This window comes from Nicotiana tabacum, chromosome 8, assembly GCF_000715075.1.
Source record: "Nicotiana tabacum cultivar K326 chromosome 8, ASM71507v2, whole genome shotgun sequence".
Taxonomy (NCBI): domain Eukaryota; kingdom Viridiplantae; phylum Streptophyta; class Magnoliopsida; order Solanales; family Solanaceae; genus Nicotiana; species Nicotiana tabacum.
In genome coordinates, this window is record NC_134087.1 from 66467851 (window position 1) to 66492410 (window position 24560).

A 24560-nucleotide genomic window follows, 5' to 3' on the forward strand; every position below is an offset into this window, starting at 1 on the left:
ATAATCCCATTTTAAATAATGTCATTTTAATTGAAAAAACTCCTTATCTTCGGAAAAGGGGGTGTGACAGGACTTATATAATTAATTCAATTATATTAGCCCAATAAATTTATTTGGACTAATATATCTTGAGTTTAAAATATAATCCAAATTAATTTATGAATTTAATTACAAATTTTATATGCCTACAATAATCACACCCAATTCTAATTAGGGACTAAACTAAGTCTACCTAGTCTACAGACATTGAAAGAAGTAGATTCCATTCTTAGCAGTTGCGTGGCAATGCTTTTGCTGGTTTCTCAATTGCTGAATATCTGAGATGTATTATGGTACAAAACCAATTTGCATTCTTTTAATTTTAAGAAGGGGGGAAAACCATAAGCATTGTGTCACAGGGGTGTTTTATGCTCCACAAAAACCGCCTGCGCGGCAGTCAAGTCTCGACTTGACTTCAGCCTGTTCCAACACTCGGCCAAAATTCTGCAACTTTGGACTTAGATTTATTTAGGCAGCTTTCAACGTAGTAAGTAGATACTGATTTTAGGCAACGGAAAATTGAATGAAGGGACAGAAAATTAAAGTGAACAAAAGGCACAATATACAGGAAACTCTTTCCCAACTTTGTATTTAACTCGAGAATACAAAGAAAACTCAAACTCCGTAGTACATCCGTGTACAAAATGAAAATCACTCTTGACCCTCACAAGACTACTCTTAGCCTTAGGTTGTTTTCACTCTTGAAAACAGGTTTAGGACTCCTTCCTAACTCAATTGTGTGCTCTCACACGTTTTTCTCTCCATTTCAAAAAGGGAAGGGTGCTGTCCATTTATAACTTATGAACCAGCCCCTTTTACACAATAGTTGCCTATATTTAGGCTTAGGCACTTGCTTAGTCAGCCCACTACTTTAGCTTAGTGTAGTTGACACCCCCAACTACTAGGATCATGTAAATCATGCTAAAGACAATGAGATCATGCCCCTCAAAAACGTGCTAACTCCTGCCAGCTTTTTGGACAATGCTCAACTGCTGCCCATGTGCACAGCATGTGCCGATAACCGCCTTTGACTTTGTCAATCCAAGACTTGCTGCCCAATTTCGTGCCATGGCCTGGACCAGGCGCCAATGCCATTGTATCCAGCTGCATTGTGCCGCAATTAGCCTTGCCATCGCCCACGAACTTGGCCCGTTTGCCGCAACTCAATGGCATGACAAGTCTGCCCGCGCACTGCCTTTCCGTTGCACATTTGCTTGCCTTTGCCCATCCGTTTTTGCCTTGCCTTGGCATCACTGCCTCATGCCTTGATGCCTTTGCCATGATTAAGTGCCATCCTTAGCCCGCAACTCATTGTCAAGTCCATGCCAAGCTGCCTCGCCTCCGTCAAAGCCTTGGCCATCACTTGCCCGTTTCCCATTTTTGACATTGGTGCTGCTCATGCACCAAGCTTTGCAACACTCTTGCTGCCTCATGACAACACTCTTGTTGTCCGGTCGAGCTCAATTGTTGGAGGTCTAACACATTGTCATAACCAACATTGGAACTGTTCTATCAGCCCGTTTAACATTGAAGTGTTACAAAGCTCAATTTTGTGCTCAATTATGATCAAAGACATGCGTATAAGCTCAAGCTCAAGCTCAACTCATAAATTATAATTGGTTTATACAGACCTCTTTATAGCCACTTTCTGCATTTTTGTTCAACTTCTCCGAGAAACTAGTCTATAAACAAGGGGGGAAATGCTCTAAATTCAATTACGCTATAGGTCAAGCCTTTTGATGTAAAATTCATAAGCTGGAACTGACTTGTTTTATAATTAAACCAATTTTGAGCTAACACACGGCTTTAAGTATAACAATTCTAAATTAAGTCCATTATAGAATCAGAAACATGTGGTCCAAAACACTCCAAAAATGCAGTCCATCTGGCACTGACTGATATTATTAGAGTACATGATTTACAAACTTGAATTTGGGCAAACTAATACCACATTGCCTGTAGAAAATAACTGACCAAGGAACAGAATCAATAACTTGTGGTAGCAATCTCAAGTGTACAAAATTGATTAGTCACTCTGCCTGTCTCTGATCTGGAATCACCAGAAAAATCCGTCTTGCCCAACTCCGTCGCAACAGTTAAATGTTAGCAAACTTAGTATACAGTAAGAAGTCCTGGATGACACCTTGTTAGACATGTTTTGTCACCTCCTGGTTCCTATATTTTTGCAGGATACTTCTATGTGTATTATGTATATGACTGTGATTCCTAATATACCATTCTAAGAATCATGGCACTCTGAAAAAAGCAATTCGAGCTCTTGCCACTAGTGCCCATCTTCTGGTACCGACAGGTATCAGCCAAATCACCATATACAAGCAGAACCCTGACATCACCTTCCAGGACGTTGAAGCTTGAACCCCTTCCAAATCATGACCAACGCTAGGAAGTCCTTTGATGGAAAGCAAATTGAACGAGGCTAAATTCCATTACACACTGTGTCCGGTTTATCTGCTTTCTTTAGAAGAGGGGCTCTTTTCTTGTGGCGCATGAACTGGATCATTGTCATGATCATTATGGGGACTTGATAAAGAAATTTCAGAATTGGGGTCTGAAATCAGCACAACTGAATGACTCTGAACTTCACTTGTCTCCCTTTGACTTGAATTTACGTCCTCACTACTTGGATCCACCGGAGCCACGAATGACAAGCCAAATCTTTGTCCATGGGTTAGCCCTGGACAAAGTCCCTATCATAAAAAACAAATTTCTCTCAGCATTCAAGTGAAAATGAATCTTCCAGTAACATGGGAAATCTCTCTCTCTATATATATATATATATCATTTTCTTTTTCTTTCTTTCCTTTTTTTTCCCGCTAAAGCAGTTTGGAGGGTCACTGGCCATGGTATCCATATGAAATAGAACAATATATTAAATCAAGGTTCAGAAATGGAGTGTCTCCTCATTTTATGTGACATCTTCCATTTTAGGACATCCAAAGAATTTCACACATTTCGACCAATAAAATTACTTTCCCTTATATAACTTTCAAAATTCCAGCAAAAAAGTAACTATGAGAATTTGAGCGGAAGATTAAAATGAAATACAGTCACTACATTAAAGCTCCCTAATACTTAAAAAATTTGGAGTTAAGTCCAAATTGGAATCTACCACAAGAAACCTCCCATCCTCCCCTCTCTGCCATGAGCTTGTTTCATTTAGTGCATAATGTAGGAATATACCAATGTATTTTTTTCCTGCATGTCTGAAGATAGTGATAACTATGAAAAGGAAAAACAAGATCTCCGTAATACTAGAGCAGTTAGCAGTTTAGCCCATACAGGAATTTGTATCTTCTCCAGGGAGAGTAATCCAAGAATATGGATGTGCACCTATTTTGAAAAAAACGATACTAATTTTTGTTTGATAAGTTGATGTACCTATTTATGATAGACACCCAAGTTAGTGTAATATTTCACCAGTATTGCACGATTAAGCACCTTAACCCTTGACCATAAACATCTACCTTTTGCCCATGAGACAAATATACAGTATGCTGCCCCTTTATCTGTAGAATCCACCTACCCAATCTATTACGCACGCACTACGAGCTACCTGTTTCATTACCTCTGCCAGCTTGGTCTCTTGCAAGCAAAACCACGAATTGTCTCCATTTCTTTAAATGCTACTTTGATTACCAACCTCTTTGAGAGGATTATCAGACCCATTGTATTCCACATCATAAGAAAAATAGTACTAATCACCCACAGAAAAAGGCTGCAAGCCTTCAAACTTAGCTAAACAATTCAACCTTAAACGATCATGTGATTTTTTTCAAGTCAAATCAAATTTCACACCCACACTACAAGAATTACTTTTAACATTTCTTCTACCAAACAAATATCCAAGTCAAACTACAAAATTTTTATGATCTATTGATCTTCATCAAAAGAAAATATTATATCTTTTTGAACTGCAGATATTTGAAGCAGTATTAGGAAACTTTAGTTTGTAAAATTTCAACTTGAAGATCAAGCTGTACAAAGCCTGGAGTCCAATCAAAGAAGCGCATCTTGCAAATTGGTTCTAAAATAAAGAAAAAGAACTAAGACTTATGTCCAACTTTTTCTCGGACCGTCATGCTTACTTAGCTAAACTAAAACCAAAATACGGGGAATTTCATGTTAGCAAATTCCCAATGATTGAACTAAACATTTAATAGGAATTAGTCAATAAGAACCTTTTAAATTTCTGACCTTAATCAAACCAGTTATAGGTGGGGAACTTTGATAACTGGAGTGCGATAGGAAACTTGAATCTGCAGGTTGTGTTTGAGAGTGACTGGAATTAGTTTCTGCACTCTCAGGTGTATGAGTTTTCAGTATCAAATTGCTGTTCCTACAATATGCTCCGAAGTAGGAACAATGCTCACGTACTAAGGATATTTGAGGAGTTGCAGGCAATAAATGACCTTCTGTACTGAAAATATACCTTCAAAATTAAAAGAAATGCCAAAAATATTGAGTGAGTAGAAGGAAGATGGAGAAAATTTAAAGACATAAGGAAAAGAAACGGAAAGTGGTGAATTTTCTTTTTTTCGTTTTTCTTGAACACATTTCTTTTTTCTTTCTTCGCATGGGGAAGGAGGAAGGGCAGGGCAGAAACTTTAAAGAATAAAGTAAATAATGAATACAAGCAATGGTATAGGCGATTTACTTGTATGGGCCATTCTCAACCAGGTTATCTGGACCAGCAGCTAAATCAAAAAGAAGCCACAAATACTTAACCTGAAAAAATAGTAGAATATCAATTAGAGAAGTATCCAAATACATGGAACAGGGGAAAAAACAATTATAATTAAGACAACGATGTGGGGTGTGTGCGTGTGTGTGTATATATATATATATATATATATATGAGAGAGAGAGAGAGAGAGAGAATTTTGTTCAGATGATTGTCAAGTGTAATCATGCATAGGTTCAAGCCAATGAAGCAAAATACCAGTACATGAGAGTAGTCCTCAAATCATGGTTAAATCAATACGACATAAATCAATTTATTAGTGCAAAGATGTTTTACCTTATTTCATAGATAAAAGAGAAGTAATATGACATAAAACACGATAAGGTTACTCCGCTTACGCTCAGCTAAGATCAGTACAAGATCACCTTCACTATTCACACAGCCACTAGTCATAAAACTGCGATTAGTTCACAATAGAAAAGCGGTGTGTGCACACACAACTGAGACATATCATTCATCCACCAATCTGATCTGTTTTTATGCCAGCCCTTAATGACTTTTGAATTAGCTCACCATAGAAGTTACAAGAGAAGTCGTATTTGCCTTAATCTCGTCACTAAATTAGATTTGTATTTGCCTTAATCTCGTCACTAAGTTAGACTTCTATAAGATGTCCAACCACAAATCCATTAATACATCAATGCTTCCTTAAGTGCTTCACAATGTGTTAGGAATAATTTTTTGGAGATTCAGAGTTAAGGTTGCAGAGCATAAGCGAAAGTTTGTAGGGTCAGGAGGTAGAAGGCCTGGAGATTCAGCGAAGCTGGATGGGCTATTAATTTCCATCAGTTGGCTGAATCCTGCAGCAAAAGGACTTAATGTGCTTGACCCACTCATTATGTCAAGGTAAAAAGTGTGTTTACTAATTAAAGGACTAAAATTGAAGTTAAGAAATAATTCAAGGGCAAATGAAAATTATTCTCTTGTGCTTTTACTTTTTCCAGTGTCCTCGATCCTCATAATACCCCATATATATTCATGTAGGTAGTCCCTCATAATCACTCAATATCGTCTAAACAAGACACAGGAATAAACTGATATACCACAGACAGAACACGGTAAAATAAAATTGAGCCTTATTCCTTACAGTTTCTGCCAAGAAAAAGCTCTCCATGTGATCTTCTTGTTTGTGAAATTCAACATCGGATATATGACAATATCCACAAGTGCATCGGGCACCATATTGCAAGCTAGCTAGCATATCCCTTCCGGCATCCAGATACCTACATCAAAATGATTTAATAGATGTAATTAAAAGAAACATAAGGCTCCAACCCTTAAAGTCTGAGTGTATTGATTAAATTGCTATCCAGGAAGCGAAAGCACTCAATGAAGAAAGAAAGAGAATTTTAAATAATTGAAATCAAATTTTCAGAGTGTAGCAATGACCGTGCAGCTTTACTCAAACTGTGCATAGTCATTAACCATTCTTTCACCCTTTCTGGAATCTCTTTGGATCATGCAAGGAAGGAAATTTCTAGCACAAAACGAAGGTGTTTTTACTGTTAAATCTTGTTACTACATTAACAGAAGGGACAGTTCAGATCTCCTTTTGGCCTTGGAAATAGATTTGGAGAAAAGATGCTCCTCAAAAAGTGATATGCTTCTCTTGGCTAGTGGCTCATGAATCCTGTTTGACTTAAGAGAGCTTGCAGAAAAAGGGGCTACAGTTAAGCAACAGATGCTATCTGTGTGAAGTTGAAACAGAAAGTATTATCCACCTAAAAAAGGGTTTGGATGAAAACTGCTTTTTGGTCCTTCGGACAGAAAATGAAACCAAGGATGCTCTGAAGATAAAGCAGAACCATATACTCAAACTGAGTTTTCTTTTGGCTTTTTTGGTGTAACATGTTAGATGTATACGATATAGACACTTTACTTGATTTCCTCAACTCCCATCGTCTGTAGGAGTTTGAGTTTTCGCTATGTGTCTATTTGGCCCTCCTGGGTGCCTCAGACAAGTAATAATAAATCCTAATTATGAGGTTACCTTCACACACATCCAGATTCAACATCCAGGCTATAACAAATGTCACAATGATCATAGATAGGAAACTTGGTAAGGACTGCCAATAGGAAATCTAAAAAGGATTTCTTCAGACTTCAGAGGGAATCTTTGTCTGGGTCATTCTGGGGGGAAAGACTAGTAAATTCATATGTATCTGATAAGCTTACATGTATGGGCTAAAAGATGTCAATGTCAAGCAAGAAAGACGTGATCTTCCGTTCCAAGAATGAATGACTCTGCTAACTTGGATATACAGCACATTCATACTGTAAGATCTTTCCTGGTTGTGATTTCCATAATTCCATTTAATTTCAGCTTTGTTAAAAGATTGAATAGACTGCAAAACAAATAAGTAAAAACCTAACCCTCTGAAGATTGCATGTGCCTAAAGATATTAGTCTTCACACGATACAATCATGAAAAAGGCAGTGACCAATCATCCAATAATGTTCCGGGTTAAATTTACTAGTGAAAAATGTAGGCGAAAGAAAAACACAATTCAAGAGCAAACACGCCAACCTGGGATCTCTGGTAGCTTTGTACAGCCAATATGTGCTCTCAATCAATTCCGGACGCAGAGGATAGCTTTTCTGGCCTTGCTATATTGTAAGCAAAATACAATAAAACATAAGATAAGTAAGTGATAATACAGTAAACAAACCACTCCTAACCACACCAGCAATAGCAATCAGGTGCCCAGTCAGCACAAGAAGAGGCAATAGAAGGAACAAGATCAATGCACAAAGAATTCGAGGAGATGGAAGAAGACTTCACGTGGTGGCCTGACTGCTTATATTTCACAGCAATGAGAAATGATTTATCACTAAAACGTTCTATCCACTTACATGGACGACTTTATCTGAAAAGTGACTTGCTAAAAGAATGATAAAGTGGTACACAGAATGACCCGATGGAGAAATAGTTGTACGAGTCAAAGGCATGTCTATGAAGATGGCTAAATGAAACCTTTTAACCTTATATGTTCGCTCGTGATGTGGGCTAAGTTGAGCAACCGAACAATACAATGGAGGTTTTCATTTTAAGCACATAAAAGGTCCACCCAGAGCAATTTCATGCTAACAGGCACTGCCTATATCTAGGTCACTTTACATGCACAAGTACAATAACAACACCAACAACCCAGTAAAATAACTAGCACATAAACAAACTCAAAATATCAAAAAGAACTAGACAAGAGTAAGATGGTGTACTTGAACAGTGAGCGTAGCTAGATTGAAACCCTCTGGGGTAAACCCATATCTTCTCCAGACGCTGAAGAAAGCAGCATGTGTTCTAATGGCAGGCTCAATATCCCCAGCTAGAACCTTCAACAAATACACAAAAGTTAGTTCCGTCTACGAATAACATTTTAAGGAAACAATTGGTTTGCTTGGGTATGAGAGATCTCCATAACCAAATCACCTGAAGACCTGGCCAGAATGCCTGCAGGCTGTTAAATAAAGGCCAGACAAGGGCAGCAGAATTCATATTTACTTCTACGTACCTACACATATTGAAAAAGGCAAATTTGCATAGAACTTTTAGATCTAGAGAACAAGAGAAAATTAGGGGTGGGCAAGACTTTAAATTGTGGAGTACCAACTCATAATACAGGAGAGAATAAGGAAAATATCTTCTTGATTTGTTTATTGACTACAGAATTGGGCTTCCTATTTAGGAGCCTTAGCCTACGTACTGCAAAATAATGGAAGTTATTATTCTCTAACAATTAAGTGGATAATGTTCTAAAATGTCCTTAGAAATAATCTATGAGATGTAGTCATACTCAAACTAAATGAACCTAAACATGTTGTGACGCACTTCCAAAAGAATAACTATATTAGTTCTCTTGATTTAACAACATCAATGGAATACAGCCATGGGGATTTCTCCGTATAGAATACAAGCCTTAGCAAGCAGCATTACTTACCAAGGATCATTAAAGAGATAGTGCATAGCAGCCTTATAAGCTTCCTGGAAGATGAAAAGATATTCTTCATCCCCAAATAGCAAATAAGCCTGAAATAAATATGTGAATGAGTAGGTCAGGATTAAGGAAAATTTACATACAAATCAACCTATAGGAATTCATGAGTTTGTGAAATGAAGCAATTAAACTACTAACTCATTTAGTTCAAAAAGAAAAACTACTCCTAACTCCTTAAAGTCAAATGTGAACTTCCAGTTGTCAATTACAAGATCCTGAAAATGCCAACAGAAAAGCTTGTGACTAAAAGTAGTCCATAAAGAACAGGAATCTAATGTTAGCAATAAGTATTTTCTGATCTCAGCAACCCGCCATAGCAAAATCTCCTAGAGGTAAATGTCAGAATATAACCATCCTTTCAACACCATGTCTTTTCCTCTTCCCCCTCCCCCTCCACGCCCAGGGAAGTGCAAGGAGGTACTTTTTCAATACAACTTTCCATCTGTCCAATAGTGAAACACATGCAACTCTAGTTTTCCCCCAGCATAATTGGAAATTATTCAGTGTTTACGAGCTTCGAAATTACTTAAATATAGATAAGAGATGATATGATAATTGAAATAGGTCCCCAAAGAGTAACCCCCCCCCCCCCCGAGTTTAATGTAAATACAGATAAGACAGGGGCAGTAAGTATGGCAATATCCAATATTCCAGGAAGCTTTATGGTTTCCTCATATTCAAAATTATTTTCACATGGATGGTTATAATCACCAAAAAGTCAATAAAAAAGAAAGAGTCCTTTACCTGAATATAAACACCGTTCAAAATTTGAATATTTGAATCTTGAATTGTAAGAATTACACAAGATACTGTTAAAACTAAAGCTTCCTTGAGACTGAGAAATTCTCTCTCTATTTTCTTGAGCTCTCAGACACACTCCCCGAGGAGTCTGAGAACAAGGAATCTTGAGGATCCATAAACACCATGAGCATGCTTATTCAATTCCGACCAACCCTCTGAAAACAGCTCCGACAAACAGTCTCTCACGCGCCTCCACGCGCGGCACTTTCCGGCGAGCCAAACACCACGCGCCGGCGCGTGAGCTCAATCCCGGCCACTTTTCAAAATTTTTGTTTTGGACAGCTTGCTCGCTGGGAAATTCCGAGCACATCCATACAACTTTTTCTGAATTCCGACAACTTTTATTTTTTTCGGTGGCGGGGAATCTCTCTCTGTCCAGAATTCTGGTTTTTCTGTTCTTTTTTTCAAGCTTTATAGCTCACGGTGATAACTTCCAAACAACCCCTAAAATTCCATAACCTGAGCAGCTGATTAGTACAATATGGGAGACAACAGGATATACTTCAACGCAGGATTCAAATCTTTTGACATCACCAGATGGAACTCCAACAAAGACACTTGGTTTGAATGGGTGGAGAGAAGCCGCAACATGATGAGAAGATCATCCATGGGTAGAAAGGCAATGGAATGGATATGCTTTGCACTTAAAGAAGCGTCGACAGATCAAAACAATCTAGTGAAGAGATGGAAGTACAAGGAGCAAATGACAGAACATTTCTGTACTAGGAAATTTAACGTCCATGGAAGATATATGAGTATTCTGTCACTGAAGAGAGAAGGGAGGTCAGTGATTATAATCCCAGAGTTAACTTTGAATTCTGGCTGGAAAGACATAGCAGCTAAGATAGAGAGATTCATATCCACCAAGTTGAATCCCATAGTACCACCCAGAAATACTGTGGAAAATTTCCCTTATGCCCAAGCAGTTAAGGAGAGTAAATGGCAATCCAATACTCTTCAAGAGGCAAGGGTCAGCACGAACAATGGCGATATCACTGTTTTGGAACCTACTGGAGGAGAGGACACAGGCCTACTAAAAAGATGCATTATCGGGTCTTTAGGGAAAGAAATCAATGAGAGACCCACTTTAGCAGATATAAGGCGATGGGCTAGTGCTTCATGGAACAAAGCATACGGAGTAAACATCTATGAAATGACAGGAAACATGTTTCTTTTTGAATTTCCAAACAGATTCATGGCAGAGCAGATTGTGCAAGGAGAATGGAGATGGAAAAAATTCAAGCTTCATCTGGATTGGTGGAATCATACAGCCGGTTGCATTCCAAACTCACAAATTGAGGAAACATGCTGGATTAGAGCCATGGGGATTCCTTTACATCTATGGTCACAAAAGATCTTCAAAGAAATAGGAGATCTATGTGGGGGTTGGTTAGCTACAGAAGAAGAAACTGATCTCAAAAATCATCTTAAGTGGGCGAGAATCAAAATTGCTGGTGATGGCAGAAAGACTCCCAATGAGGTGGGGATTGAAAGAGACGGTATCAAATTCTTCATCCCAATCTGGGCTGAAAGAAAGACACGGTATGAGCTAAACACTGGTAAAGGAAAAGCAAGTGGACAATTTACACAAGGTTCAACTTCGATGAATCAAAGCAGTAAAGTGTCAAAAGTCAAGTTGAAATCCTATGGCCCCGATATGGCTGCACAAGTCATTTTTAATGACCTCTCGTGTGAGATCTCTGATGATACTGGGCTAAAGCCTTATATCGAGGAAATGAGAGGACCTTCTCAATCGGGGGCAAAAGAGTCACCTCCAGGGGATCAAACCCTTAATGTGAATCGTGAAAGTATGCAAAAGGAAACAATTACCAGTTGCAGTCAGCCAGAAGGTGGAGCAGATTTAACAAGATTGGAACAGAAGGAAGGGGAGCAAAGCATAAACTTAAAGATGGGGAATGATCACATGGGAAGTACTTTGGAACATCTAAAGCAATTTAGCCCTATTCAAGAGTGGGAAATTGAGGAGGTGAATCCTTTAGCAGTTCAGCAACACAATCCATTATTGGATAAAGACATGGATGCAACAATATGGGTCCATCAAAATATGATCAAATTGGGGAAAATGTTTGGAGTAGATTTCCAAGGACATGAAGAAGAAGCACTGGAATTGTTAATGCAAATTGACAGCTGCAGACAGGTTAGAAGGGTGGAGACAGAGTTGGAGGTGAAGAAACAAAGATTCAAAGGATCACTGGAATTAAAAGGTTTGACTTCTTTCGATGTCAAATTCAAGAGTGACGGGAAAAGGAGTAGGGGAAGAGATCTATCAATTATTTCTATATGAGGATCAAAGTAATTTCCTGGAATGTAAGGGGTCTAAATGATAAGAAGAAAAGGGAGATAATAAAAAGTCAAGTGCAGAATTGGAGGGCAGACATTATTTGCATGCAAGAAACAAAAGTCGAGGGGGATATCGAGGAAATAGTCAGGCAAATATGGGGTGGTAGATGGGTTAGGTATGCAAGTTTAGAAGCTAGCGGCACGAGAGGGGGGATTTTGTTGTTATGGGATTGCAGAGTATGGAAAGGGGAGGTGTTACAGACTGGTGCATACACTTTGACGTGCAAGTTTGACGCTCTTCTACAGAATTTTCAATGTCACATAACAGGAGTGTATGCTCCAAATTGTAGAATAGAAAGGAAAAAAGTATGGAGTGAAATTGGTGCAGTGAGGGGATTGATGGAAGGTCCTTGGGCGGTTTGTGGCGATTTTAACGTTACAAGGTACCCTTCTGAAAAACGGGAATGCTCAAGGAGGTCCAGAGCGATGGTGGAGTTTTCGAATTTTATAGAAGATATGGAGCTGATAGATCTTCGACTTGAAGGAGGAAACTATACTTGGTTCAAAGGGGACAATCATACAGCGGCTTCAAGAATTGATAGATTTCTCATTTCAGAAGAATAGGATGTAAGGCTCAGAAACATCAAGCAAACTATCCAACAAAGGCTGATTTCGGACCATTCACCTGTGGCTCTAGACTGTGGTGCGTGGGAACAAGCTAAATCATACTTTAAGTTTAAAAATTGGTGGCTGAATGTGGAAGGTTTTGAGGACAGAATTAGAGAGTGGTGGGGATCTTTTGAATTCTCAGGAAGACCTGATTACATTTTAGCTTGCAAGTTAAAAGCTCTCAAGGGCAAGCTAAAAGGATGGAGCAGAAGTTACGAAGGCAATTTGGGACTGCAGAAATCAAAATTGCTAAGTCAACTAGCAGATTTTGAGACAACGCAACAACTAAGAGCGTTGACAGAGGAGGAATCAGTCAGGAAAGCAGCCACTCTAATGGAGATTGAGGTGCAACTCAAGAATGAAGAATTTGCATGGAGACAAAAATCAAGAGCTTTGTGGCTCAAAGAAGGGGATAGGAATACAAAAATTTTCCATCGGACTGCAAATGCACGCAAGAGAAACAACAACATTGACCAAATAATGATTCGACATGAAGTAATCGAGGATCCAGAAAGAATAGAGAACGAGATTATTGAATTCTACAAGGAGCTATACACAGAACCTGAACAGTGGAGACCAACCGTCAATTTCGAAAATAGTTCAAGCATTTCTGAATCGGAAAGAGAGTCTTTACAGAGTAACTTTGAGGAACAAGAAGTGCTGAGCAGTCGGAAGATGTGTGCAAGTGACAAGGCTCCAGGTCCAGATGGATACACAATGGGTTTTTTCAGAAAGTGTTGGGACATTTTGAAGGAAGATATCATGGCGGCTTTTAACAACTTCCATTCACATGAGATGTTTGAGAAAAGCTTCAATGCAACATATATAGCATTGATTCCAAAGAAGACAGGTGCGAAAGAATTAAGAGATTTCAGACCGATCAGTCTAATAGGGAGCTTCTACAAACTGCTCTCAAAAGTCTTAACTGAAAGACTTAAGAGGGTGGTTGGGAAACTTGTTGATGCTCAACAAATGGCGTTCATCAAAGGAAGACAAATAATTGATGCAGTGATGATTGCCAATGAAGCTGTGGATTCAAGAATAAAAAAGAAAAAACCTGGAATCTTATGCAAATTGGATATCGAGAAGGCCTATGATCATGTGAACTGGAGCTTACTAAGAATGTTAGAACAAATGGGTTTTGGGCAAAAATGGATTAGATGGATGAAATTTTGCATATCTACTGTGAAATTCTCCATTCTTATAAATGGAAGTCCTAAAGGTTATTTTCACTCACACAGAGGTCTCAGACAAGGTGATCCTTTATCTCCCTTTCTATTCATCATAGCCATGGAAGGATTGAACAACATGATCAAAACGGCTAAAATCAGTGGATGGGTTAAAGGCTTTGAGGTAAACAGGAGTGGGGCTAACAATCTAGAGATCACACATCTCCAATATGCTGATGATACTCTAGTCTTCTGTGATGCTGAAAAAGACCAACTTAGATTCTTAAGGATCATTTTGGTTTTATTTGAAGGAGTATCAGGATTACACATTAACTGGAGAAAGAGCAATATTTTTCCCATTAATGAAGTTAACAACATGGGGCAACTGACTCAGATATTGGGAGGAGAAGTTGGGTCCCTACCAACTGTTTACCTTGGGATGCCTCTTGGTGCAAGATCCAAATCAAAAGAAATCTGGAATTCAGTCATAGAAAAGTGTGAGAAGAAGTTGTCAAGATGGAAATCGCAGTACCTATCATTGGGGGTAGGCTAGTTCTAATCAACTCAGTATTAGACTCTCTACCTACTTACATGATGTCTTTGTTCCCAATTCCAGCAGGCATTTTACAGAGATTGGACAAACTCCGAAGAACATTCCTCTGGCAAGGCAATAAGGAGAAAAAGGTCTTCCATTTAGTCAATTGGAAGACACTAACAATGGATAAAAAACAAGGTGGATTAGGGATAAGGAATTTGAAGAACCAAAGCAAGGCTCTTAGAATTAAATGGTTATGGAAGTACTCTAAAGAACCCCAATCTTTATGGGCCAAAGTGATCAAAGCAAAGTATGGTGAAGAAAACAACTGGGTGTCAAAAAAAGTCAGTACATCATATGGAGTAAGTGTGTGGAAATCCATCAGAGAACTTTGGCCAATAATGAAGAATCACTCCTCCATAAGAGTGAACAACGGAAGGAACACATCATTTTGGAATGATAACTGGCTAGGAATTGGAAGCTTAAAGGAAAGATACCCAGATATGTTCGGTTTAGCACAAAACCAGCATAAGACAGTCGCTGATATGAGGAGTTGTCAAGGATGGGAAATAGCTCTAAGAAGACAGCTGAATGACTGGGAGATAACAAGATTAACTGACCTCTACAAAGAGCTGGAAGCATTTACAGGACTACAGGAAGGTTTGGATTCAATATGGTGGAAGAGGCACAACAAAGGGATTTACCGAGTGAAGGATGCATATAAGATTTTGAATCATGATAATCAACAGGTAGACACATGGCCTTGGAAACATATATGGAAAACAAAGATTCCATACAAGGTAGCCTGCTTCACTTGGCTACTAGCAAAGGAGGCGGTTTTAACCCAGGATAATCTCATAAAAAGGGGAATTTCTCTGTGTTCAAGATGTTTTCTGTGTGGGGAAAATGCAGAAACTGTCAACCATTTGTTTCTACATTGCAAGATTACAGACCAACTATGGAAAATCTTTATTAGTCTTAGGGGTATTTCATGGTCAATGCCATACAGGATTAAAGATGTCATTTATAGCTGGGAAGAAGCTGGAGCTGAAGCAACTAGCAGAGATAGATGGAGGACTGTTCCGGCATGTATTTGGTGGACAGTCTGGAGGGAAAGGAATACTAGATGTTTTGAAGACAGAAGCAATTCACTGCAGAAGATCAAACTCAATTGTATTCTTCTATTTTGTTTTTGGTGCAAACAGATGTACACAGAAGATACATTGACAATCATAGACATACTAGGATCCTGCTAGGTCTCAAATTAGAATATCTATAAATTCTCTCTATGTAAATTTGGTTTTCAGTGCAACCTATGTACTGATTTTTATAATATATACAATAGTTACCAATTCAAAAAAGAATTACACAAGATACTCTTTTAAAAAAGGACATACAAAAGATTAAAAAATTGATGGTTAAAACAAAACGAATACAACTACACCTCCACACGGAACTAGTAGAGTCGGTCGTCTGAATCCTCTCTATCCATTTTGCTCTATTTGGTCCTATGTCATTCCACTACTCAAGAACTTGTCTTTTACGGCATGTTAGGGGTTGCCAATAGAAGTTCTCTAAATCCAAGCTTATTCCTACATCGACATATGAATATAAACAAACCAAAAAGAACTTCTAGCAAATACTGGAACTAATGTAGGTGTACCACACAAGTAAGTCTTGACTCCACCTAGTTGTTACCATCTATATGGATCTTCTTTCCCATTGTGTTTTATTCTTCGCTAAACCCGCAAGAATCTCGAGATATTATAGATCTTTTGCAACGATATCCACCTAATAAATTTCAGGTTTACTGGTCCCTATTTAACTCCTTCAATTGTCATAGTATCTCACCTACAGATCAGTGCTTTTAAAGGTCTGCATAGAACATGGTCAGACCATCTCAATTGATATTCTCTCATTTTATTCTCTTATCTCTATATGTGCTACTTTTACTTATTTCAGATGTGATCGTTTTCTAATCTAGTGTAATATTTCTTTTATAATAAATCTAGTCTGATATTATATGACTGCACATCCATCTTAACATCTGCATTTCTAGGAAAGCAAAACATTCACTCCTGTAACATTGTTGGTCTCATAAACACATCCTAAAGCTGAATCTCTGTAATGCTTCTCCACAATTTAAGCTCTTAGTCGACCCTTCACGAGTTTCACCAATTAACACAAAACCATCTGCAGAATAGTGCACCATAGAACCTCATACCCTACACTAGTGGTTAGCTCATCCATAAGAAGGTAAACAACGACAGAATCAAGGATTTAAACTAACGTGTATAAGATTTTTAGCAATACGGAAAAAAAGAGAGCTACTTTTGGAAATAAATAAGACTATAGTACATAAACATTAATTCCATGTTATTGTTTGCAATTAAACTGTTCCAATTCTCTCTTTTTGACATAAAGCTAGAACAGAACCATTTCCCGAATAATTCTCACTTACGTTTTAAACAGACACTATCCCTAAGATAGATTCATAGGTGCAGAATTAAGTGGAGAATTCGTCAGGAAGAGTGAAGCTTCAAACCAGAAAACAGAAGAAGTAACTTTTGGAGCAATGGCACCAGTAGAGTAACAAAGCATACAACCAGTCAGTGTTTTACATGATACAAGGCTTTTTTTGAGGCAATCCAACAATTAACAAAGTCCAAAATTATCAATCAACTACGTCTCCGCCCAAACTAATTAAGTCCGGCTATACAAATAATCAGTATCCTGCTCTATATTAACAAAGTCCAGAATCATGATGGAAAAAACATGTTTAGGAGCATAGGAACAGTAGAATAGACATAAAGATCATTATTCTACGCTTTTACTACCAATAAGAAATGAGTTCTAATGATTACAAGCAAACAAACTATCAAAAGGAGTATTATTTATTTATTTTGTACAAAAGCAATTATTCTGGACAGTTGAGAATTTACCTTTAGGAGATATTCATAGAAAGAGTCTATACTTGTCCCTATCCCAGCATCCTGCAAAGAACGAACATTTTATATTACTTGACTACAAAGGGAAAAGTGAAAGAAATGCAGAAAACCGATAATGCTAGGTTGCAGTGCTAAAAAAATGACAGTTCCTGAATCCTAAGTGGAGATGGAATTACTAACGAAGTCAAAGTGGCCATGCGTAGTTGAAACCATTCCTTTAATGTATCCAGCTTTTTGAGTCAATCATACCCCTTAAATATCTAGGTTCTAATCCTTCTACAAGAGGTACAAACAGCAGGGCTGGCTGTTAGATCCAATGATGCACACAGAGGACGTTCACTCTTCTGTTTAGGGATTAAAAAATGATCAACTAAGGATTACACATTATACATTATCAAAGGGAAGTACTACAGATATGCATAAGAAATACATATTTTAGTTACAGGAGTCAAAGATGAAGGTAGATATCCTTAACGTAGTTGTAGTTCAAACCCCTCTATATTTCAGACACTATATCATGAAATTCAAAAGATTTCAGTTTTTTTTTTCCGGATTTTCTCTCCTTTTTTTAAATTTTGGAGAAAGGAGATAAAACTGAAAGACAACTCACTTTCCAGATATTTTAGAAGCAAGGGGCCAATTTCGAGCAGGAAAAGGTGTTTTGTCCAGCCCACCTCTCTTTTATCATGTTGCCTCTTCAACCCAAGAAGAAATCAGCATAGCTGGAAACTGCAGTCTATACCCTTCAGTCAATTCCCCCATCCCCCCCACCCCCACCCCCACCCCCACCCCCACCCCCCAGTTTTTACCTCTCTCTCCCGCACTTAGCATCAAATTATCGCAGCTGGACAGCTGAACTGACTTTTCCTCCATATATTTCCTCCCCCAGGCATATTCCCTTCACTCTTTCCATTAGTCTACCTATTATTCCATGCACAACAGCACGGACAAACAATAAGGATTTCAAGTTGTGTGACATCATGAATCAAGCCAAATCAAAAATTTCCTATCATGCCTATCACAATGACAAAATGCACGTCCTAGATTTGAAAGAATGTGACCTTTTGTGTCCAGTCACCAGAAAAAACATCTATATGAGCACCAACTAAATTAATCTTTGACCGGCGAGCCCATAATCCTCGAACTGCGTTCTTTGCAACTTGCTCAAAAACTGCATTTCCATCATAACAAGAATAAGCATAAGTTCCCAAAGCAAAACTGCATGAATTTACATGCTCAATTTACCAAACACACGATGAAGGGGGAAACAAACTACTGTTCAGAACATTTTAGAAGGACTGCTACTTGAAAGGGCCTGAGACATGGGAATTGTGTCCAAACATTAACAGTCACAACACACTAGATATCTAATGGATGACATATCTCCATAAACGGTCAGAATATAAAGGGTTGACTGTTCTTAAAAGCTCAGATGAGTGTACCACCTCTAATGTTAACAGTTAAGTAGACTACACTTCAGAAATCAAATTGGGAACCTCCGCAGCCTGACTCACCTCAAATCCCCGCCCCCTCCCCACCCCCCACCCCCACTCCCACCCACCCCACCCCCGAAAAGGGGGAAAAAAGAAAGTATTTCTCCTTAACAGGTCCAGATTTTTCTCTTCATACTTCTTTCAGTTGAGTACAAAGTAGAAAGAACTTAAATAATCTCAATCTTTTGAAGAACCCAAATGATATCTAAGGTCTGTTACTAAACCAAGTTAAAGAGTAAAACTTAATGACCCAAGCTCCTAAGCGAGGGTATTGGATTCCTAAAGATATACTCATTTTACCTACATTACAGCTCTTTCGAGTTCTTTCCACCAAGGATCTAAGAGTGTACCTTATGTTATGTCAGCTGAAACAAACAACTATTCATGTCAGGGTAATTAGAATGAGTAAAACTGAACAAAATACTGAAGATCCTCTTGAATAAGATCAGAAGATGAAAGGAAAATTGAGTAAATCAGATCAAGAGTGTTTTACTTACTGGGATCATTAGTTAAGCGGCTGAGTATCCCAAATTCTAACGTCAGTGTCCCTCCACCAGCAGTTGATGTTATCTAGGCACCCAAAAATATAGCTTTAATATAGGATAATAATGTGTGAGCACGTCTCAGGCAAGGAAAGCTGATTAAGAATTAAAAGCAAGTAGAGTTTCAGATAGCTTTAATAGCTCAGACATCTAATAAATGCCTATGGCATGCATAGCACATGTAGTTGCACATACATGGTCCTCCAAACAAGCAAGAGAGAATATTTTCATACTGGTTCTTGACTCTCATGCAGACCACCAACCAGGTCAATCTTCAAAAATTATTTACTAGTAACCCTTAACAGACTTCAAAAGATAGAAATATGTCCGTCTTTTCTAACTCTATTCATGTCTGTCAGATGGATACAAAAATGATCAGATCAAGAGGATTTCTGGTTTTCTCTTCTTTACTTGTGGGAATAGGGCAACAATGCTGTATAAGAACATTCCTGTCTTCAAAATAATTGTGAATTACAACTAGGCTTAGAACAAAATATTCCAAATCATATTAGAAAGAAAAGGCACAAGATCACATGTTCATTAAGAACCAGGACAGTCATAAATATTTTTTAACTGATAAGTTAATCTGAAGCGAGCTTGAATATAGAATGTCTTTGCTCCCAACCACTGCCTACTAGGCATGATACCACTATAGGCGGAATCCAATACAGCACTTCCAAAGAAGAAAAGGAGAATACAAAGAGGAAATACCTTGCTTTCATTTTCGTCGACTCCATGCAACAGATTTACTGATCCAAATGGAATTCCTGCAGCAAAAGTAATTCAGAATGTAAGATAGGCAGGGTGTTTTTACTAGGACAGGCAAGTGTTGTTCAAACTCACACTTCATTAACCTAAACTTTTTATCAGATGTAGATATAATAAACTCAACATTGGATCTCGCAACTAGATTTTTTTATATATCTTCCAAGATACTAAATTACCTCCAACTAGAAAGCAATATTTGGAAGTAAGTTGTTTGTCAGAGGGTGACCCAACCCAATAACAATGTTAAAAAATGGTTCTTGGGCCTAACTCAATCCCAAAAGCTATATCATGAGGTGAGAATAGTCCAAAATCATACAAGGACTGACAACAACCCATTCAACCAATATGGGACACTCTAACACTCTATTGCATGCCCAGAACAGGACATCTGGACCGTGGATACCATACTAAGGAGGTCCAACATATGGAGACACAACAATAGGAATGAGACTGGCTCTGATAGCATCTGAGAATAAAGAACATGGAAGAATATTGAGAGAAAGTTTAGCTTGATTATTCCCTCATGTTGTCGGGGTGTTTAAATAGTAACATACACCTATTCAACTATTCGAAGGTATGAGGGAAATCAAGGTTACTCAATTACAAGAAAAATGACCTCCCTAATTGGTTCTAATAGACATCCAACATACCTTCAATAATTACACAATATTCATAACAAGATTGATTCTACCCAATCGATATGGCCAAAACCAAATTCCACGAGGGATACCTGTAGGAGTATCAAATGCCGGCAACATTCTCCGTGCCAAGTCCTCAGCCAAGTGAAGCAATTCATTATCATAAGTGGGAATCCTCATGCCCTGCAGTTCTAAAGGACCTGGTTAAAGTATTTGGAGAAAGTAGCTTAGAGTCTCTCAATTTTCTAAAGTTAACAAACATAGAAGGCATACTCGGCTGTTTCAGAAAAGTAATTCTTTTTAAAAGACACAAAGGTAACACACATATGAATATAATACCGTGTTATAGTCGCTTGCAATGAGATGGGCAGAAATTAAACCTCCAAGGACACGTATTGTAGTCTCAAATATAGATACTGTCTTGTTCTGCAAATACATAGTAAATTTTCAGAACTCAGAAAAGTAGCAAATGAAATCGAACTCCCAGACTCATTCCCGGCTAACCATTAGCAGAGTGAAGGATGGGCCAAGAGTTTTTATAAGGGGTCTTTTTTTCAACAATATTCCCCGGGTATATGAACAAAGTCTCAATTATCTTAAAAAACTTAGGTTCTTCTTAGAAGTATTGATACTCTGAGGGTCACTTCCGGAGGATACAAAAAGGCAAAAGATATCAAATATTGAGGCCAGTTTCTAAAGGGTGTCTTGCTTATAAATTTCACAATGAGGGAGGCCACTTCTATGTGAATGAGCTATAAATAGCAAGCAAACTCTAAGCTTATAATTTTTTTTGAAAACCGAGAAATCACAGAGTGTTAGTGGCGCACAGTTTGAAACTCGGTGGATAATAGATCCGCCCCACTACCCTTTTCCACTTAAATACCAGGCTTTTTGTTTGTGGCAGGATTCGAACCCGTGACATCCGCCTAACCCACATATCACATGCTACATAAAGCTAGCACATAATAAAAATGACTCTCTTTACAAGTAAAAATGACTTGTTTAATATTCTTATTTATAAATAACTAACACAAGGTAGTCATTTGCTGAATTGACAAAAGCATCTTGTCTAGGGAGAGATTGAGATTTGCAACAAAAGTTTAACCTTGTCAAACTACTCGATGGTCCTTAAATTTGACTGTGTCATACAAGTCGAACACCAAACCCCATGCATGAAAGCTTATATTCTCAACATTAGAAGCATTACGGCCACTAAAGGCATCTGATTTCCCAGCAATACAAAGGAATTATTACAGTCATATTCAAGATCACCTTTCTATGGCACTCAAAAAAAATTAATGGGGAAAAAGAACTTTCACGAAGCCAGAGGAGAGCTTTTAAATCCAACTCCAACAAGTTAATTATCCGAAGTTCATAAGGCAATGTCTTTTAAAGAGTAAAATCATTCACTCCAATATTCATTCAGTTTCATACAAATGCCATACTCACAATATCAAACCGAAGATTTTTACCAATCCATTCAACAGAAGAAGTAAACCGCTCTCTGTCACCAAGCAAAGCCAAGGTGTCCAATGAGTCAATCTGTGAAAATGCACATGATAGGAACATTAAGTATATGTTTACCAAGAAAAATTAGTCTGTCCAGTCCAGCAAGAAAGTGTCTTCTTACCAATGTTAAGGCATAGCCACCAAGTGTGTCTTCTCCTCCACAAGATAAAGGCCTTAACTCATCACGTGGAAAAGCATGATCCATATATCCGTTAAATGCATGGTAGAACATCTCACGCACCTAAAAAGGAATGAAAATATCACTATTTCTCAATCACCTTATAAAGTTTGACATTTGAAGGGAAGGCAAAGCAGAAAAAAATGAACAAGATATTATATGCTCAACTTTCGGTCACTTTTTTTCTTAACCACCTAGTACCAGTGTTGGATATCAAGGGGGGGATCAATACGGAAAAGGGGATACAAAAATGTGAGGTGGGCACTAATGAGAAATATCCTTCCCCTTTTACAAAAGTGTACTTATTGCTTTAATTTCCAACCTAGAAAATAGATTAGTAGATTGGATGTTAAATCATTACTCCACTGTCTATTCCTAGCTCTGTGCTTATTCATTTCAGTTTCAAATGTTTCGATCTCCTCTGCAACCCTTCTCATTATAATGAATACATTTTTCTTTTTGATAAAGTAAAGAACACATTTTTCTTTTTAGTTTACGTCTGCTTTTCCCGTTGCAATTTCGACAAACATGAAATCATCTCCATTATTTCAGCTTTAGAGTGATTGAAGAGCTGACAACTGATTCTCAAAATAATAATTTTATGCAGAGATCAAGAAAGTAACCACTTTTTATATCAAATCATTGACGTAACGGACATCGTATCAATCCGTTAAAACTTGACATAACTACATTCATTAAGAGAAAAAAAAAGTAATGATAATTGAAGTTCAAGCTTAAATTTTTTAAAAGTTCAAAAATGTGTCGATCTGTGAGTGAACAATTGATAAGGAGAAGATAAATAAGGTGACCTCGTCTCTGAGCTCTTTGGCTTCTTGAGGAGTGACGCCATCTCCGAGGGATTTGCCTACAAAGAAGGCGCATAGAATCAGCAGCAGCAACTTCGGAGCTTCCATGGCCTCGCTCTCCTTTTCTCTCTCTCCCTCTCTGTGAGTATATGTTCCATGTGAATCCAAAAATTAGTACCTCTTTCGAGGTACATGGTAAAACAGCCCAAAACGGCCCTCAAACTTGACGAAATTTGCATTCTCGTGCTCTACTTAACCTGCTTACACCGTGTGCCACATTAAATATTAAAAATAATACTATTATCACAATAGTGGTAAATATCCTAAGATTGCTTATATTAGAATCTAAATTAATAAAAATGTGATATAATCTATTATATTTATCATGAGATTATTATTCGTTCAAGTCTAAAATTTAGAATTAAATTTGTTTAATATTTGATTGTGAAAATTAACTAAAAAATCAAATGGTTCGGGCATGTAGAAAGGAAAAGCTCAGATGCTCCGGTAAGGATGTGTGAGCATCTGGTTGTGGAGGGCACGAGAAGGGGTAGAGGGCGGCCTAAGAAGTATTGGGGAGAGGTGATCATGCAGGACATGGCTAGGCTTCAGATTTCCGAGGACATGACCCTTGAGAGGAAGCTGTGGAGATCGAGTATTAGGGTTTTAGGTTATGAGGTAGCTGAGTCTTGCCTTACCTAGTACCTTTGTGAAACTAGTATGATAGGGTCTTTGTCTAAGATAGCTAGTGGCAATATTGTGTCTGACTACTCTTTCGTTTCTCCTAGTGCCGGATCTATTTACTGGCTATCGCTTTTGCTTTACATCTATCTTTTTGTTTTCATATTGTTGCTATTTTTCCTTTTATTTCTATGGTGGTACTAATATTGTCTCCTTTTAACTTCTTGAGCCGAGGGTCTTTCGAAAACGGTCTCTCTATTCCTTCGGGTAGGGGTATCTGTGTACACATTACCCTCCCAGACCCAACTAGCGGGATTTTACGTAAGAGATTATCTATTGTGATCAATACTTTTCGCATATGTTTTGAACCAAACAACCTAACTTTCATTTTTATGTTCTTATTTTTTCTTTTATTTTACTTTTTAGCTTTTTTCCACTTTTTATTTTATTTTATGCCTCTCTCTATTTCCCTCCTTCCAACATTGTTGAAAAGACGACAAAAGAAAATATCTTACGTTATGACGAGTCGAGTGCACTGCAGACTGCACCACTTAACAGCAAAAGGAACCGAATCTTAGAGGTGGCAGTGTTCCTTGCGCTCTCATTCATCCCCTCTTTTTCGCCAAATTCGTTATTTCAGGCACTTCAAGCCTCTCTACATTACCAGACCTTTTTGGCTCTCCAGGTTCACTTTCTTTCCCTGTGTGTCTTCACATAGTAATACTT

General features: G+C 38.0%; 1 protein-coding gene across 1 annotated transcript; it reads right to left on the bottom strand.

The window, feature by feature from the left end:
- Nucleotides 1-1792: 1792 nt before the first annotated feature.
- On the bottom strand, nucleotides 1793-23373 carry LOC107806991 (alpha-mannosidase I MNS4). Its single transcript, XM_075219322.1, has 17 exons — nucleotides 23157-23373; nucleotides 22291-22410; nucleotides 22110-22202; nucleotides 21000-21086; nucleotides 20753-20843; nucleotides 19966-20021; nucleotides 19210-19282; nucleotides 18281-18390; nucleotides 17214-17264; nucleotides 8740-8828; nucleotides 8232-8313; nucleotides 8021-8134; nucleotides 7329-7408; nucleotides 5889-6024; nucleotides 4715-4785; nucleotides 4255-4489; nucleotides 1793-2747 (listed from the first exon to the last, which is right to left on the bottom strand). The coding sequence occupies exons 1-17, from the start codon at nucleotides 23259-23261 to the stop codon at nucleotides 2505-2507; spliced, it is 1836 nt and encodes a 611-aa protein (XP_075075423.1). The 5' UTR covers nucleotides 23262-23373; the 3' UTR covers nucleotides 1793-2504.
- Between the last annotated feature and the right edge of the window lie 1187 nt (nucleotides 23374-24560).